The 19,427-nt window shown below is 41.0% G+C and overlaps 1 protein-coding gene across 2 annotated transcripts in view; it reads right to left on the reverse strand.

Moving 5' to 3' along the window:
• Positions 1-5,845: 5,845 nt before the first annotated feature.
• rspry1 (ring finger and SPRY domain containing 1) overlaps positions 5,846-19,427 on the reverse strand; it is a 58,782-nt gene continuing 45,200 nt past the window's right edge. Inside the window, exons 11-14 of one of the 2 annotated variants that reach the window (XM_020513886.2) lie at positions 14,754-14,856; positions 9,850-10,002; positions 9,534-9,638; positions 5,846-7,516 (exon numbers count right to left, since the gene is read on the reverse strand). In XM_020513886.2, the coding sequence (XP_020369475.1) occupies positions 7,420-7,516; positions 9,534-9,638; positions 9,850-10,002; positions 14,754-14,856 (458 nt within the window). In that variant the 3' untranslated portion in view covers positions 5,846-7,419. The other variant, XM_048605694.1, reaches the window with a different exon arrangement.

Consider the following 19,427-nt stretch of genomic DNA (forward strand, 5'->3'; position numbering starts at 1 on the left):
TTTCATTTCTGAAGAAGGGTCTAGGCCTGAAACGTCAGCTTTCCTGCTCCTCTGATGCTGCTTGGCCTGCTGTGTTCATCCAGCTCTCCACCTTGTCTCGGATTCTCCAGCATCTGCAGTTCCTACTACCTCGAAACATGTAACTGTTTTCTCTCCCTACGAATACTGTTAGACCTGCTGAATTTCTCCAGCAATTTCTGGTTCACACTCCCGTTCTTTGTTCAGCATTTGTTTATTCGTTCAAGGTTGCTGCTGCCACCAAGGTATAATTTATTGTCCAATTCAAGCTGTTGCGCTAAAACAGGCAGTAAATCTTGAGCAGATGCAGGGAACTATAACTTAGTAACAATTTCCATGTTTTCAGTAACCCATTGGAAGCCTATTGTAAATATGACATTGAAAAGGGTGCTGCTCCGTAACTATATTATCTGTCATAATGGCCCACTGAGCATAAATATTTCATCCAGTTGAGTATTGCTTCTCAATAAACACGAAACATTTCAGTCATTACGATTCATCAGCAAAAGCGTGGTTAAGTTGCATTATTTTGCACAATCTTGTCACCAAGTACCGAAAACCCCCACACAATGAGAGAGAGAAAGTACGATAAAATGGATCAGAAAATAAGTTCAGTCCGTCTAAAAACATCGCTTGAATGACTAGAAAGATCCGGCCGGCGCAGATATAAGCTTGCTCTCGCTTGAGGAAATTTCAGCACTATCACGAGATGCCCAGCTCATCCATGCTAATCAGACATCCTAGATAAATCTAGTCCCAATTGCCAGCATTTGACCTGTATCTCTCAAACCCTTCCTACCATCCAGATGCTTTTTAAACATTGTAATTATACAAGCCCCCACCACTTCCTCGGGAGGCTCATTGCATTCACACCATTCTGTACATGAAAAAAGTTGCCCCTTACGTCCCTTGTAAATCTTACCTTAAATTATGACCTCTACTTTTAGACTCCTGTACCGTGGGAAAGAGACTATGGCTATTCACCCTATTTATGGCCTTCACGATTATATCAACCTCTACAAAAGGTCACCCCTCAGCCCCAGCCTATTCAGTCTTTCCTTATAGCTCAAACCCTCCAACCCTAGCACCGTCCTCAAATCTTTTCGGAATTCTTTCAAGTTTCACAACATCTTTCCTATAGCCGGGAGAGCAGAATTGAATGTAGTATTCCAAAAGTGGCCTAACCCAATGTCCTGTACAGGCACAGCATGACATCCCAACTCCTACAGTAAATGTATTGAACAATAAAAGCAAGCATACCAAACACCACATTCACTGCCTGGTCTACCTGCAATGCCACCATCAAGGAACTATGAACCTGCACCCCAAGGTCTCTTTGGGAGACAAAGAGGAGATTAGAAGACACAGCAGGCCAGGCAGCATCTAGAGGAAAGCAGTAGTCAGTGTTTTGGGTGTTACCCTTCTTCAGGATAGGAGTTGGGGTAGGGGGAGCTGCAGATAAGCAGGAGTGGAGGCAGAATGGAGGTGGCAGGTATGACCTGGTTGGTGGCTGGAAGGGAGTACATGGGGTTGTAAGGGGAGGCGGGAGATAGTAGGAAGGTTATTTGAAATTGGAGAACTTAAGTGAGTCCTCTGGGCAGTAGGGTACCCACGCGCAAGACAAGATGTTGTTCTTCAAATTTACATTCCAAGTCGCTGCAACACTGGAGGCAGCCGAGGACGGACATGGCGGAGTGGGATGGGGAGTTGAAATGGGCAGTTAGGCTGGCCATTACAGGCCAGGCAGACATGCTCGGCAAAATGGTCACCTGGTCTACATTTGGTCTCACTGCCGAAGAGAAGACCAGAGAGCACCAGATGCAGTAGACTAGGTTGGAGGGGATGCAGGTGTAGCTCTGTCTCACTTGAAGAGGTTGTTTAGGGCCTTGAATGGAGGTGGGTATGTAGGCAGGTGTTGAGTCTTCTACGGTTACAGGGGAAGATACCAGGCAGGTTGGTGTGGTTACTAGGGTGTGTGGCGTGAGCCAAGGAGTGGCAATGGGAATGGTCCTTGCAGAAGGCAGAGAGGGGCAGGGAGTGGAAGATGTCACATCTGCTCTGATTAGATGTTCCACTCCCAAGCATCCCAGATGTCCGCCACATTTTTCAAACAACGCTCTTTTCCCTGCCAGCGTCATCCAGGCATCCCTCCACCATACCTCCTCCACATTCTTAACCATTATATCCCCCCCCCCCCCCCACCCACAAACATAAAGATGGGGTCCCCCTTGTCCTCACTTTCTACTCCACCAGCCTCTGCATTCAACGCATCAACCTCAAAACACTTCTGCCAACTCCAATTAGACCCCACCACCCAGAACATCTTCCACTCCCCTCCCCTCTCTCTGCCTTCTGCAAGCACCATTCCTTTCGCCACTCCTTAGCTTACGCCAACCCTCCCCACCTGGTGCCCTCCCTTGTAAAAGATGCAACACCTGCCCCCCACACATCACCTCCCTCACCCCCATCCAGGGCCCTAAACAGTCTTTCCAAGTGAGGCAGAGCTTCACCTGCATCTCCTCCGACCTAATGCATCCAGTGCTCCTAATGTGGTCATCTCAACGTCAATGAGACCCAACATGGACAAGGTGGCAGTTTTGCCAAGCATCTCCACCTGGCCTGTAACAGCTCACCTGACCTCCCAATCACTGCCCACTTCAACGCCGTCCCACTCCCCTCCATCCTCAGCCTCCTCCAGTGTCGCAGCAACTTGGAACGCAAATTTGAACACCAACTTATCTTCCTCTGGATGTCCTACAGCCTGGAGGACTCAACATTGAGTTCTCCCATTTCAAATAACCTTGCCACCCATCCCCCACCTCCCCTTCCAGCCCCACCACCTCCCTTCCATTCCACATTCTGACCCTCCCTTCCAGCCACTAACCAGATTGATCTCTCCCATCCACCAACCAGGTCAAACCTACCACCAATCACCATTCCACTCCACTCCACCCCTTCCCCCCACCACTATATCTGCAGCTTCCCCCTGCCCCCACATCTAGTCCTGAAGAAGGGTAATACCCAAAACATTGACTGCTCCTTTCCTCCAGATGCTGCCTGGCCTGCCATGTTCTTCCAGCCTCCTGTTTGTCTACCTTGGATTCCAGCATCTCCAGTTTTTTGTTCCCCCCCACCCCACCACCCCAAGGTCTCTTTGTTCAGCAACACTCCCCAGGATCCTACTTCTAAGTGTACAAGTCCTGCCGTGATTTGCCTTATCTAAATTAACTCATCTGTCATTCCATCTGATCAAGGTCTCATTGTACTCAAACCTTCATGGTCCACTACACCAATGTTGATGTTACTTGCAAAATTAACAACCATTCCTCCTATACTCACATCCAAATCATTTGTGTTAAGTGACAAAAAACAGTGGACAGTACCAATCCTTGCAGCCACACTGCTGGTCAAAGGCCTCCAGTCTGAGGAACAACCATCCACCTTTAAACAAAAAAAAAGTGTAAACAGGAAAAAAAAAGGATCTAATCTTGCTAATCAGTCTACCACTTGGAACATTGTTGAACATCTTGCGGAAGTCCGTATAGACAACGTCCATCACTGCCTTCATGAAGTTTCTTTGTCACTTCTTCAAAAAAACTCAATCAAGTTAGTGAGATACGATTTCCCACACAAAACCATGCTGACTATCCCTAACTCAGTCCTTGCCTTTCCAAATACATGTAAATCCGGTCTTGCAGGATTCCCTCCAATAAACTAACCCACAACTGACATCAGGCTCACTAGTCTATAGGTCCCTGGCTTTTCTACACCACCTCTCAAATAGTGGAGCATTAGCCACCCTCTAGACTTCCAGCACCGTATCTGTGGCTAGTGATGATACAGACATCTCAACAATCACATCCTTAGCTTCCCACAAGATTTTGGGATACACCTGATCAGGTCTTGGGGATTTATCTACCTTTGTGTTTTAAGACATCCAGCACAACCTCCTCTATAACATGGACACTAAGATATCATTATTTATTTCTGCAAGTTCTCTAGCTTCTACATTCTCCACAGTAAATACTGACAATATATTCATTTCGTAACTCATTTGTCTCCTGCAATTCCGCACATAGGTGGCCTTGCTGATCTTTAAAGGGGCCCTATTCTCTCCCTAGTTTCTCTGTAAATACTCTTTTACCTGTAGTGTATCTCTTTGGATTCTCCTTAACCCTATTTGCCCAAGCTCTGTTCCCTTTGTGCCTTCGCAATTTCTCTCTTGAAAATACTCTTACTGTCCTTTTACTGAGGAATTCGTTCAATTCCAGCTGTCTATGCCTACCACATGCTCCTCCTTTTTCTTGACCAGAGTCTCAATTTCCCTAGTCATCCAGCATTCTTCACACCTACCAGCTTTTTACTTCAGGTACTGCCTCTAGAATCTCTATCTCATTTTTGAAGGCCTCCCACTTTCCAACCATCTCTTTACCTGCGAATAGTCACAATCAACTTTTGAAAGTCTTTGCCTAATATTGTCAAAATGGGCCTTCTTCCAATTCAGAACTTCAACTTTTAGATCTGGTCTATCCTTTTCCATCACTATTTTAAAATGTAATAGAATTATGATCACTGGCCCCAAAGTGCTCCCCCACTGACACTTCAGTAACTTGCCCTGCCTTAGTTCCCAATTAAGTTTTGCACCTTTTCCAGTACATACATCCATATACTGATTAAGAAAATGTTCTTGTACATACAAATACCTCTCCATCCAAGCTCTTAACACTCTGGCAGTCCCAGTCTGTTTGGAAAATTAAATCCCCTACCATTACAATCCTATCATTCTTACAGATATCAAAAGATCTCTTACAAATTTCCTTCTCAATTTCCTGCTATTGGGGAGACTATAGTAAAATCCGAATAAGGTGATCATCCCTTTCTTATTTCTCAGTTCCACCAAATAAACTTCATTGGATGTATTCCCAGGAGTATCTTTTCCAAGTACAGCTGTAATGTTATCCCCAGACAAAAACACCCCTTCGATCTCCTTGCTTGTCCCCCTTTCTGTGCCATCTATACCCAGAACATTACACTTCCAGAACTGCTCTTCTCGGAGACACGTTTCTATAATAGGTATGATATCCCATTCCCATGTTGCCCTGAGCTCATCTGTCTTACCGGTCAGGCCTCTTACATTGTAATAAATGTAGTCTAATTATCAGTCTTACCTTGGTTCTCTGCCTAACTCTTGCATGCCTTGACTAGCTTCTCTTAATTGTACCAGCCTCAGACTGCCCTATCTCCTGGTCCTTTGAAACTTGCTTAGAATAACTGTCCATTAGGGCGCAATCTCGTTTTCATCTTATCCATATTATTGCCACAAGACTCTAAAGTGGACAGTTTATGGAAGGTAGAGTGCTCTTGGTCACACCAAAAACTGTTAAATGAAAATAAACACCAAGAGTACTGAAAGCTTAAAATGTAAACTAAAAGCTGATGGGCCTTATTTACAACTTCCAATTATATTATAAAATCCTCTTCCTGAATGCAGTAAGCAGTCCTCTTCTAGTCACATGAAGGCACAATTTCTAACTTATCGCAAAGAGACTCCAACATTACAAGGTTTTCACAACTAGTTTTACAATTGTACTGGAAATCAATATATTCTGAAATATGCGTGATATGCAGCAGACAAGGTAACTGTAACATCCACAGAAAGTTAATTTCTAATAACAGGCCAAGTACAAAATATTCTTATCCATGCAAGTAAATCTGAAAGTCACACACATTTAGTCAAAATATCTAGTGGCAAGTTCAATGCTAATTTGTTCTAAACATCACTGCATATATAAAATTGACAATGTTCTAATAAATTTAAGTCTTTAAACACTTTCTATTCAAATTTTATTATGCAAATATTTTTCTGAAAGCACCAATTGTTCTGGTGCTCAATATCAGAAGAATTTGATCTGATTTTTGTACAGTGGTAAATAGGAATGTAGTGAGATCTTGAAAGTATTTCTGGTGTAGTACAATAATGATCAAGAACAACCAATTAAGTTTGGATTGTCCCCAGTAAACCCAAGATGGCATTTCAAACTAGTCCAAAAAAATGACAATGCTCCATTTTCAAGCCCAATTATTCAACGATTGTTCCTCAAACTGCTTCATTGCAGTTTTGGCAAAAAAAAAACAAACTGTATCTCCCTTTCTTGCTTCCACATTTAAGAACCCTTTCAATTACAGTGTTTTCAAAACAAACAGTTTCATAATCCATTGCTCTAGCAAATGTATTTCTGGTCTAATAAAATTGAGGGGAGAAAAAGAGAGAAGATGACGACAATCATGGTGAGACAGCCCAATCTGTTGCATTACAAAACTTGGCAAATCCAATCATTAATGTTAAAACAGGAGTGAAAAAAACTTCTTGCATCAGTAGAACACAGTTTCATTAAATAAATAATTTATAATTTTCACTATCCACAAGGCTTAGTTCTATAGATAGTTTACAAATGTTTTTATGATCAACAAAAGGTGCTGATTACCATAAATGTCATTTTAAAAAACTGTTCTTTGGATTCATAAGGTCTCAAATTCTAACAAGTAATTTGGCAAATCCTGCCGTTGAGTCATTCATCTGCCATGAAACTTTTCCAGCAAAAATTGATACTGCTACACTGGACACACACTTGTACCTTGTGGAACACTGGCTACAAAAGTAAACATTTCTGCATATAGGAAATAATGCAAAGATAAAATTTCATTATTCATGAATATTCTTCTTGATTTGTTGCTGTTGCATATATCCTCGGAATCTTTCGTAGACCTTCAGAGCTATTGATGGATTGGACAATGTGCCAGACTGCCAAATAAGCGCCACGTTCCTTTCGTCAAACGGCACGAAACAAAGTAAATACGTATCTTTATTCTTGAAGAAAGCTGTAATTGGCTCCTTTAAAACTTCAGATATTTTGTGCTCTTGAAGGTGAGGGATATCAAGTACTGAGTAGAACACTTCCCATTTCAGGTACTCAATATCCATGCCAAGCACACTCAGGTCATATGTTTTAATGTTTAGCTGAAGAATGAGGCTTCTCTTCACTGTCTCAATACTGTGCTTCACCTTCACCAATGTACCTCAAACCACACTAAGAGCAATCTTCTGGAACAATTTTATATTTTCCCCCACAACAGCCAAAATATGGCATCAATGAGATCACCAATTTAGTGCTAAAATGCAGCTAAATGTGTGCTATAGGTCCATTTACTCTGGGAGCTGCTTTGAAACTGGCCAAAAAACTTGTTCCATTGGAATTTATATCATGTTAGCCATTTTTGGCTAATGGACTGATGTGAGCATCCACACACATTGCATTTTGGATGGTATATGTCCCAGCTGGAGGTTCATTGTTTTAGCACTTTGTATTGATGTTGATCAGAACGGATCTCGGAAGAAACAGTTCAGGAAACATGTGAAATCAGTCTGACCCTAGTCTTTATTTCTTGACGACACAAAGGACAGGTGTCCAGCTGCAAGGCACATTCCATGCATAGGTCACTGTAAACCAAAAAAAGAAAGACAAAATGTTAAAGAGTAAGCTTTAGTAAAGGATCTAGATGAGCACTGTAGAGCCAGACATGCATTCTAAAATTCAAACGATTCTCAATTAAGACATCCACATACTACTGTACAAGCTGATAACAATGCATTTCAGTGCTCCAATATTTTCAGAGACCTTATTCCAGCCCAGTACAAAAGATTTGTACACATTTTGGTAATCTGCACAACTACTTTCAACATTTTGATTTCCATCAATTAGTCTGGAGATTTTATTTTGAGATATCAAAGACACAGATGGAAAACACAGATTTCTAATGTCAGCCACTTCGCATCCAGTGAACAAGGTGATGGATCACTTCAGAAAGTCATACTGTTGATAATTTGTTCATATTGTTTAAGTTCCTGGGATGAATAGCAATACAGTACAAGTTAACTGTTGAGAAATTTTGTGGAATTGTTCTGGACCTTGGGGGACTAGTGAGCTTCTCTTTAGTGTGTGCTCAACAGTGCTAAAGAAAGTTCTGTAGCCATGTATGAAGTTGACAATGGAAAAAGAACAAGTGTACTTTTCAAAAAACAAACTTTTCAAAAAACGTTTTAAAGTGCTCTCACAAATTGCCAGAAGCAACAGTATTCAAATGTCAGCCATTAGTCAACTTTATTTAAATGGCCTAGTTTGTGAAAAGATGCAATATATAAAGATGCGGCATACAGGAGAGTCCAGAGGTAAATTGCATAGGCCTACAGGAATTCAGGGATGGAGCACAGCAGCCCAAACCTGGATAGCATGTGAGCATGGTTAAAATAAAAACGAGATCAACACAGATTTTGTTTGGTGGGTAGCTAGTGAGTTTTTTTAAAACTATAATGTCTTCAATGAATTCGTGTTACATTCAGGTGGTTAAATAAACAGATGTATTACAGGGCACCACAGCCCCATGAAACGCACATCCTGTACCAGATGGAAGCTTGCTTCCTACACTTGTGGTTATTCAAGACAGAGTCAATAATAGAGCCGCATCAGCTCTAGTCTTCAGAGCTTGAGCAGCAACTGATTTAGCTGCAATATATCTGGCAAGTCTGACAGCGTCGAGGAGAAGATGTTTTTAGAGATGATCACGCTGCAAGTTAAAGATGTGCAGGCAGAGGGGGAACAGATAGCCATTCTGTTCTGGCATGTAGCTTAAGGGCTCCAGGCTAGCCTTGCTCTCCAAGACAGTTTTTGAATACTGTTGAGAGCAATGTTCCTTTAGGCGATACAGCTAAGTCTCACTATCACTGGGAGAGATTGCATTGGAAAGAGTGGGGAGGGGAAGACAGGAGTGCAAAAAAAAAGTATGACAAATTTCAGCAATTAGGTAGGCACACATATGATTTCAGGATTACACCGGTGATGCCAGAATGAAGGGTACACTAAGCAGCTGTAGAATACTGGCCAAAGCATAAAGGATAATTCACTTTATTGGGCGAGGCACAGAATACAAAGAGCAGGGATTTAGGCTAGAACTGTATTATACTAATTAGATTGCATCTGAAGTACCACTTATAGCTTTGTTCATTGCATTAGAAAGGGTAGATTTATGGGGACATTACCGAGACTGAGAAATTTTGGTTATGAAACTAGAATTTGTTGGAGAGAAGGCCAATGGGGAAAATTTAATTGGTGTGCACAAGAATAAAGGCCTGTCTTCCTTAATAGAGAGAGATCGAGAACTAGGAGCATAGATTTAAAATTGAAGGATACAACCTACAAAGGTGGACTGCAGAAATTCACCAAGGCTCCTTAGACAGCACCTTTTAAACCCATGATCACTACTATCTAGGACAAGTGCAGCAGATACACAGGCACGCCATCTGCATACTTCCCGCCAAGATACACACCAGTATTATGAATCAGAAAAAGTCAGACTTGTTTCCATCAATAGCATCCAGATTTGAAAACAAATTGTGACTGCAGACAACAAATTACCAAATGAGCAGATATGATTCGGCCAACAACAAAACTGCAACATACCTATGTCCACATGGTCGGAGCTCTGTATCAGCTAGTTCATCACAGCAAAGGGTGCAGCAGTTTTCCCGTATGCTCACTTGTTTCAATAAAGCTAGACGTCTATGCCTGAAACAAAATTATAATTTTATAATTGTGTAAAAGAATTGTCACCAGATCTCAGTTCGTTCATTTTCTAATGCTTACACTCATACAAACATCCTGTTGATGACGTAAAAAAAATCCAATAATTATTCCAAGTGATTTTCTTCAATGCCATGAGACCTTTAAACACAGCATGGTCCAGTTAGTTTTATTGTTTGATATAGATTGCACGCACCTTGGAAGTATGATCTTTTCTTCTGGTGAGAGGGAGGCATATTCATTAAATGTGCTGAATTTTACTGTTGGCGGAAATTTAAATGATTTCGCTCCGAAATTAAACTCGCACTGTTGGTAAGACATGAAACTGGCAGCAGCAAAGAAGCCAGATCTGCAATTGAACACAATGGAGGAAAAAAAGTAAATACAAAACCATATTTACAAGATAAAGATGTTACACAGTAAAAACAAACGCTATAGGAAAAAAAGCAGTATTGTTCTTTTTGATTATGATATTGAATTGCCAATGGCTTATTAAAGGAAAGCAGGTGCTGATATTTTTCACTCAGATAATAGAAATTCTGATTTCCCCTCCATTTTGAAGGGCCTTTGTTGTGTATTGGTAGTGTCTTTACCTCAGAGCATTGAGGCTGAAATTCAAGTCCCACCTGTTCCAGAAGTGAGTCATAACATCCCTGAACAGACTGATTAAAAAAAAAATCTGCAAGAGCAACTCCATCTGATTTAGTCCCCTCCCCTCATCTTCAAGGTCTGCATTACCCTTAACAGACTTTGCATGGAAATTAATCACTTGGAAGATGAAGGTGATTTACTGGTGGCAAGTGATTTACAAAAAAAAAGCAAGGGTAATTTGGTGATTTTAAAAAAAAAAGTTCAGTTTCGTGTAACAGCACTTCTGGATACAAAAGAGAAAACGTAGAATTTCTGATATGATCAAAACTGTTGTAGTTGTACGGCTTCAATAGCTTATACTCGAGATATTGGGGTAACAGAGAGAGAGTGTCTGAAGTGGAGATTACTGTACTGCCAGCAATACTGGCTGATCCAAAAGAAAAAACAAAAAAAGAGTGGACTTTTATTTAAATATTGATATTAAATGTGTGTTTAAAATTAGGCATCCCATCACAGGATTCCAAGAATATAGTCCTTCGCTATTCTTGGTTTATGACAACGATGTTGTTATAAACATGGTTACACCTTCAGAATTCAAATTCTGTGTATTTGTGCAAGTATTTTAGCTGTCACTCGAAGCTGAACACAAGACCTCGATCTCAGTTTCGCCTCTTCAGCATTGCTTGCTCTTTTCTCTCCTGTCTCCACTCATGCATGCCAGACTTCACTTCTTCCATCTTGGCTACTTTTACTCCCATTAAAATCTCTACTTCTTCTTCTCAGGATTGGATTGAAGCTCCCTTAAATTGAATCCACAGCTAACTCTGCACATCAGTATTTTGTGACAGTCTGAATGCCAAATTGGTTGTCAGCATACATCTGCACAAATTCGTGTTTTAGAAAATGCTGTCCAATTGTGGAATCACATTCAATGTTGGACCAGGTGTTGTGGATTTTGCCAGCACAGACTGGCTCGGTTCGGTCAGTACTTTGTTGCAAACAGCTGAAGGAATATCATATTTGGAACATATAGCATACACAAACAATGAGCTGCATGTACCACATTCATCTGAGAGGTAGGCATAACATCTGTTTGGCTCGACAGTGCGTCGTGTTAGTGGCAAACACTACTTGTATCTCTACTGCACAGTAGCATAGCGAAACAGCCAACTTCAATGGTGCTCAAACATTTGGAAACATATCTTATGTTTCCTGGCAGACTGGGCACTTTTCAGCGAGACATTTTATCAAGATGGCCATCATACCATCATTACTTATCTTCAGGTGATTTCAAAGTTCAATTGAATTCAGCTTGCGATAGCTCCTGATTTCAGACTTCCCAGCAATAAACTGTCAAAAATCTACATTTCTACAGAACTTTAAGTCAAAAAATGTTCTAGAAAGGAACTGAACATGGATATTAATAAAACAAATTTTACACTAAACCGCTTAGAGATATTAGGACAGATGATTAAAAGCTGAGCCAAAGATGAGTTCAAGAAAGCGAGCGATATTGGCATGATTGGGAGGAAATACCAGAGCTTAGGCCTTTGAAACTGAAAGGCTAACTGTAAAAGAAGAAGTGATTCAAGTCAAATGTTTAAAAAAAGGACCAGATTTAGACCAGAAAGATAAGAGTGTTAGAGGGCTGAAAGAGATTAGAAATAGAGAGAAGAAATTGAAAAAAAAAAAAAAAAAAGGGGCTTTACTCAAACTGGAGCAAACATGTCACATCACAGGAGCAATGGAAAAATGGGACTTGGGGCAGCATTATGGTATGTGCAAAGATTTGAATGTATGCAGTTTTTTGCATCTCTGCTACCTTTTCATCTCACATTCATTTCCACCATTTTTTATTTAAAAGAATTCATGCATTGGATATTAGCAATGCCAGAGTTTGTTTCCTAACAGTGAACCGCCTCCCTAAACTGCTGCAGTCAGTGTACATATAGTGATATACAGGAGGGAGTTACAGGACTTTTACCGAGTGACAGTGAAGGAATGGCAATATAGTCCCAAGTCAAATAGTAAGATGCTGGAGGGGAGCTTGCTGATGGTGGTGTTCCCAGCTATCTGGTGCACTTGTCTTTCTAGTGGAGATCAGATTTCAAAGGTGCTGTTGAGTGATGTTTGGCAAGTGTTGCAGCACATCCCCATAAATGGCAGAAACTGTTCTCAAGAGGCACCAGTGATGAATGAATTACTGGACAAGTGAGTTGCTCTCCCTTGGATATTGTCCATAGACTGGAGCATTGCTGGAGCTGCACTCACCCTAGCAATAGAGAGCATTCCATCACACTCCTAACTTGTGCCTTGCAGATAATGGGCAGGCTTTGGGAAGCAAGGGAAGGAATAACTAAGAATTCCCACTCTCTGACCCGCTCTTGCAGCCAGTCTATTTGGCTGGTGCAGTTCAGTTGCTAGTCAGTGGCAACTCCCAAAATCTTAATGATGGGGGAATTCATGTAAAGTACATTCTGTGCCATTGCTAAGCTCAGCGCTTCTTCGAAGTGGTGTTCAAACAGAAGTGTACTATTCACCAGCTGACAGAAATCAATGATTAAATAGCAGGTGGTTTCCTGTGCAATATTTGACTTAATGCCACGAGATGTCATATGATCCAGTCAAATGATGACAACTCCACTTTGACTGTGCCACTTGTGCTGGGACCTCTTCTGTCCCAGAAGCAAATAGAGACAGAACACATCTAGGGATAGTGATGGACCTTGGGACGTTGACTTTAAATGCACAATCCAATCGAGTATGCTTATGTCAGTCTATTGATTGACTGGTCAGTTGGTCAGCTCTTCTCTTTGGCCCAAGCCAACAGATGTTAATGAGAAGACTTGGCAGAAATGTTACAAAATAGCAAGTGCCAATGTCAGGTGGTCCATGAGGTTTGTATCTTACCACAGTCATTCTGTAGTGGTTTGGCACAAATAGGCCATTTCAGAGCACTGTGGGTCTGGTGCCACACGTAGGACATTCCTCCCTGGGACTTTAATGAACCAGGTGGAAATTTGTGGCAACGGCTAGATTCGCAATTCCTAGAACTAGCTTTATTTCAGATTTATTGATTAATTGAATTTAAAATTCCACCGGCTGTCATGGTGAATCCAAACTTATGCCTTTGAAGCATTTGTTCTGGCTTCTGAGTTACTACCATGATAACATAATCACTATTTTTCTTCCATTTCTCTATATTCCTTAACACTTACATTCCCTTTCCAGTCCCACTTCCTACTGTACACTCCACAGGACAAACCCAAGCGTGTTAAAGACAACATGCAAAACAGTGCTTCCCCCACTCCCTGTAAATGTGACTTTAGTTATTTGTAGTTCCAGGATCTGGAAACCTAGACTGGACAGCTCACTAATCTGTGGGCAACCTTTATTAATCCTCAAGGTGCAGAAATTCAAGAATTAAGCTTCCCACATTTAGAAATTCCAGAGCTGTTGAGAAGATGGACAGAAAAAACAAGTAGTCTTGGCTGCGTTTTTGATGGAGTCATGTCACTGTATAATCATGTGATTTCCTCACTGCTTTAAACACATGCATCTGGCCCTAAGCATCAAATTGCATTTGCTGGGATCACAAGCCATGGTGTAAGTACATAGCTCGTCAGAAGTTAGCTCAGATACTAAAAGCAATCAGAACCAAGAGACTTGGAATATGAAAGAATGGATTATTGCAATCATATAGAATGTGTCATAAGTCATTGGAACATTGAACTCTTCAAATAGAGGTGCACAGTTCTGAATGCAATGTTTGTTAATATGGTCCAGCAACAGTTCACCAGTATGGTAATCAGAGATATATGTACTGATAAGGAAAGCGGCAAATTATCTGGACTAGACTGGAGGAAGTAAAGAAACAAAAAAGGGAATTAACATGATAGTGAACAATTTTTCTGGCTGGTGAATCTAGCATGATTTTCAGAATTTGAGCTAAAATGGGTAAAAGCAAATCCAAGGGTAAAAAATTCCTAAGAGTTTTTTTGCAAGATATCAAACTTAACTGCAATTTTATTTCTACTGAGTTTATACCATATTATTTAAAAAGAGACCCATTCAACTCGCGCAAGAAGCTATTTTAAGAAACAAAGAAATTCAAATGTCACAACGGTACAAACATTTTGAATATAGCAAATACAATAACATTTCCAAACTTCTTGTTGCTTTGTCAACTGCAAATAATTGCATAAGTCACAAATTTCTGTCAATTGTAAATGAAACACAGGTAAAAAGAGATCCATTAAACAGTGTATATAACAGCTGAAATGTTCTTGAGGCTTTTCAGTTTCTACTCAAGCTTTAAAAAAAGAAGTGCCGTAACGTGTAGGGAAAATACTGAATTCCTTTGATACAAGGAAATATTCTGCATTAAATCAACTGATAATTCCATGATATTTGATGAGTTGTAACATACTTAAACTAGTATTTTCAAATTCCAAGAGCAATTTTTTTTTAAAAATGAAAACCCAAGTGTTTCCATACACATTTACTTACGTGGCTGATGAAAAGACTTGTTTCTCTGGGGGTAGCTGGTTTCCGTTGAGATAGAAAATCATTGCCTTCTTATTCAAGTCTAAAAGAAATCCTATTGTGTCCCCTGCATAGAAAAATAGAACAATGCAATGTTATCTCACAATAAAGAGGAGCAAAATTAGATATTACTGATACTAGAGCTATACTGCCTAAAATCAAAAGGTTATTTGTGTCTCCCTCCCCCAGTTAGGAAAGTCTTGCACCAAGTCCAGACATAAAATACATTTTGATTACAATGCAAACCTCTGATAATATTGATGGGCAGAAATGGTACCTGATAAAAACCGAAAGAACTGCAGATGCTGTAAATCAGGAACAAAAACAAAGTTGCTGGAAAAGCTCAGCAGGTCTGGCAGCATCTGTGAAGGAAAAAGCAGACTTAACATTTCGGGTCCGGTGACCCTTCCTCAGAAGTGGTACCTGACTGTCATTTAGTCAAGGAAGATCAGCTTTTTTTGTATGAAATTCTTGTATGGGACATGGGCATTGCTACCCTAAAAAAAGCAAGAAATGTTCCGAAAGGACATTAGTATATCAGGTTTTTATAACAATCACTAATTATGATTAGCATCAAACTAACTATTATTTATAGAATTTTCACTGAACTCAGATTTCACCATCTGTCATGGTGGGATTTGAACTTATGTCCCCAGATATGGCCTGGGTCACTAGATTACTAGCTCAGTCATATTACCAGCACACCACTGTCTCTATTTAATTAATTTTCCTTTTAAAAAAACAAAGGGCATTGCTCGAATAACATCAAGTCACACACCACAGAATGACCGTCCTCTAGATTGTACGTGTAGATCTTGTCTATGAACCTGGTCCAGTTAAAATTTTCTGGACCAAGGTAACTGCTGAGATGTTGGAGGGACTTTCAATTACATTATCATTGAATCAAAGAGAAGTGACTATACACATTTTGGAGATAGTTATTGCCCGATTCTCATAAAACAAGAGCGTTTCTTGCCATTTAGATAAAGCCCGATTGTTGTTTGGGTTCTGCTGCTTGTGGGAACTTTCTTACCTCAGAAGTTGCAAATTAAGTTGAACGTTACACAATGAAATTCCGCTCTTCTGACTTTACGTTGGAAGGAAGGTCATTGGTAAAGCAGCTGGGAGGTGGTTGACTGTGAACACTGTGCTGATGAACTCCTGCAGAAACGTACCAGGGTCAACAGGATTGGTATCCAACAACCACAACCATTTTCCCTTGTGCAAGGTGCACTTGTGGCAAGCCGAAAATTACTACAGCCTTACTTGTTAAAAATGATGCCTTGAAGTCAAGTGCAGTCATTCCCCCTACATCTCTGGAATTCAGTGTTTTTTCATGTTTTGGCCAGACTGAGTTCTGGAGATGAATGGCCCTAGCAAAAATCAAACTTAGAATTGCACAGCAGGCTATCATGAAGTAGGCACTGCCTGATAGCACTGGTGATTGCCCATTCATCATCACAATCCTCAGCAAAGTGAGCTAATACTTGATTGGGTTGGATTTCTCTGGATTGTATATTTTTGTAGGCAGGGCATGCTTTTTTATTGAATAAATGCCAACATGTTAGCTGTATCGTGATATCTTGGCTAGAGGTGCAGCTATTTCTGGAGAACATACGCTCAGAACTGGAAACAGACTATATCCAGTCCGCTCAGCTGTTTCTTGATATTGTTGCTCTTGATATTTTTTGAGGCAAATTAACTTGGCTCAAGACTGGAAAGGAATACTGTTGACCTCAAGACAATGCAGGGATGGGTGATCCACTCAGCATTTGTAGTTGAAGATTGTTGCAAATTTTCAGTGTTCGAAAGAATATGCTTGGCTCTGGCATCACAAAAGGGATTTCTATGAAACTTCTTCTGTTTCCCACTATTTATAAATGATGAGTGCTAATTGAAATAACATGGCAGAACTGCAGTGTTAATTGGATCCGTTGGTTGGGAACTGTTCAGTTGTACTTAACACATGCTAGGCAGTGGAAGGAAGAAGTTTTAGCTCTGTTTTGTAGCTTCATAATAGTACTTCATTTTTAGGTATGCCTGGTAATGTTTTCAGCTTGCTTTTCTACACTGTTCACTGAACCAGGGTTGAGTCTCTGGCTTGATGAGAATGGCAAAGTGAGAATCAAGTGGGATCATAAACTAACAGATTGCAGTCACGTACAATTATGTTGCTGGTGACCATCACCACCACAGCTTGATGTTGACTTGAGCTGAGCTGCTAGATCAGTTTCACATTGTTCATACATACTTAATGCAGCAGTGCCATACAATGTGATATATGCCTTCAGTGTGAAGAGAAGACGATCTCCACGATCACTCAGTAACACCAGCACAAGCCTCTGATGGACATTCAAGTCTCGCAATTTACAGTGCACTTCACACTTCTGCAATCCCAAGTGGCGTTGCCAACACAGAGGCACTCATCTCGCTGCAGGAAGGTGGCATTTATTGATCAGCAGATGTCCTTCAAGTTTGACCTAATGCCATGAGTCTTCATGGAGTTGACAGTCAAGACTGAGGAATCCCAGGGTCATTCCCTTCCAATTTTTTGCAACTGTGCTGCCATTTTAGTGTGTCCACATTGCCAGTGGTCAGGACATACCAAGAGATGAGACGAGACAAGTCAAAAGGTGATGGCTGATGGGTACAGTTCCATGAATAATACTGTTATGTGATTGCTCACTTAGTCTTTGGGAGGGGTCTCCAATGTTTGGCATGTGCCAGATGTCAGCTAAAAGTCAACCACTGCTGTAGATCTGGAGTCACATTTAGGCCAGCCTGGGTGAGGATGGCAGGGTCCCTTTTTTAGGTTAGTGAACCAAATGTGGTATACACAGCTGAGTCACTAACCAAGTTTTCAAGAGTGCATGCAGAAGTGTTTAATCACATTCTAACTTCCACATGAGCAAATTTGATCAAATGTCACCATTTGAAAAGACAGATCAATCAAACAGTAGGCTGAGAGTGCCTTAATAAAAAACAGAAAAGTAGAAAGTTCGAGGGGAAGTTCCAGGTATTCTTGCTGAGGCAACCAGAAGCATCTGTCACTAATGATGGTGCAATTAATTGGAGGAGAATTAATTGGCCAGAATTGGAGGAGTGCAAGGGGGCAGAGGCGAGTGTAGTGGCCATCATGCTGGGGAAGCTGAAAACGTCTGAAGGAAGGTAGACCAGATGGACTACACCCAAGTTCTGGAAAACGGTTAATGTAACACCCTGTTTAAGAAGGGAGGCAAACAGAAGACAGGAAATTATAGGCTAGAGTGCGTGACCTTGGTTGTTGGTAAAATTTGAGTCCATTATCAAGGATGAGATTGCAGAGTACTTGGAAGAGCATCGTAAAATAGAGCCGACTCAACATGGCTTTGTCAAGAGGAAGTCATGTCTTTCAAACCCGTTAGAATTCTTTGAGGTAACGAGCAAGTTAGGCATAGGACAGCCAGCGGACGGGATCTATTCACACTTACAGAAGGCCTTTGACAAGGTGCCGTGCAGGAGGCCGCTAACTAAGACAAGAGCGCGTGTTAGGGGCAAGGTCAGGTTAAAGGGATCTTTTTCAGGATAGCAGCCGCTGACTAGTGTAGTTCTGCGGGATCAGGGTTGGGATCACAACGATTTGCGTATATGTTAATGACCTGGATGAAGGAACGGAGGGCATTGTGTCATTTGCAAACTTAGCAACAAAGATAGGTGGAGGGACAGGTAGTGTCGAGAAGGCAGCAAGACTGCAGAAAGACTCTGGCAGGCTAACAGTGGGCAAAAAAATTTCAAATTGAATACAATGTGGCAAGTGAGAGATTATGCACCATGAAGTTATACATTGAGGTTATACAAAGAATAGACCTGGATTTTTTTTAAAACTGGGGAAGGCTTCAGAAATGTGAAGTACAGACAGACTTGGGGGAATCCCAGCTCAGAATTCTCTTAAAGTCAGCATGCAGGTTCAGTTGGCAATTAGGAAGGCAAATGCAATGTTTGCAGTCATTTTGAGAGGACTAGAATACAAAGAGCAGGAATGTACTGTTGAGGCTGTACATAGAGGTCAGACCACATTTGGAATACTGAAAAGCAGTTTTGGCCTTGTATCTAAGGATGGATGTGCAGGTCTTGGAGGGAGTCCAGACGAGGTTTTCAGGAAAGAAAGGCTTGTCATGAGGAGTGGTTGAGACGTTGGCTCTGTAATCGATGGAAATTAGAAGGATGGGGTGGAGGGATCTAATCGAAACTTACAGAATGCGGAGGCCTGGACAGAGGGGACATGGAGAAGATGTTTCCACCAGTAGGACCCAGGGTGAAGTTACAACCCTTTAGAATGGAGATGGGAAATTTCTTCAGCTAGAGGATGGTCAATCTGTAGAGCTCATTGCCACAAAAAATTGTGGAGGCCAACCTCACTAGATGTACTTAAGACAAAGATAGATAGGCTCTCAGTAAACAAATCAAGAATTACAGGGAGAAGGCAAGAGAGAAACATATGGCTGAGAAACACATCAGCCATGTTTGATTAACACAGCAGAGGAATAACAGAGGTCGAATAAGTGTGAATGGCCTAATTTTGCTGCTATAGCTTATGGTTTTTGCTTTGTATAGTTCAATCATTTAAAAGAGACAACAAAGTGCCCATGGAGAAATTTT

The sequence above is a fragment of the Rhincodon typus genome, chromosome 15 (assembly GCF_021869965.1).
Source record: "Rhincodon typus isolate 14 chromosome 15, sRhiTyp1.1, whole genome shotgun sequence".
In the NCBI taxonomy this organism is placed as follows: Eukaryota; Metazoa; Chordata; class Chondrichthyes; order Orectolobiformes; family Rhincodontidae; genus Rhincodon; species Rhincodon typus.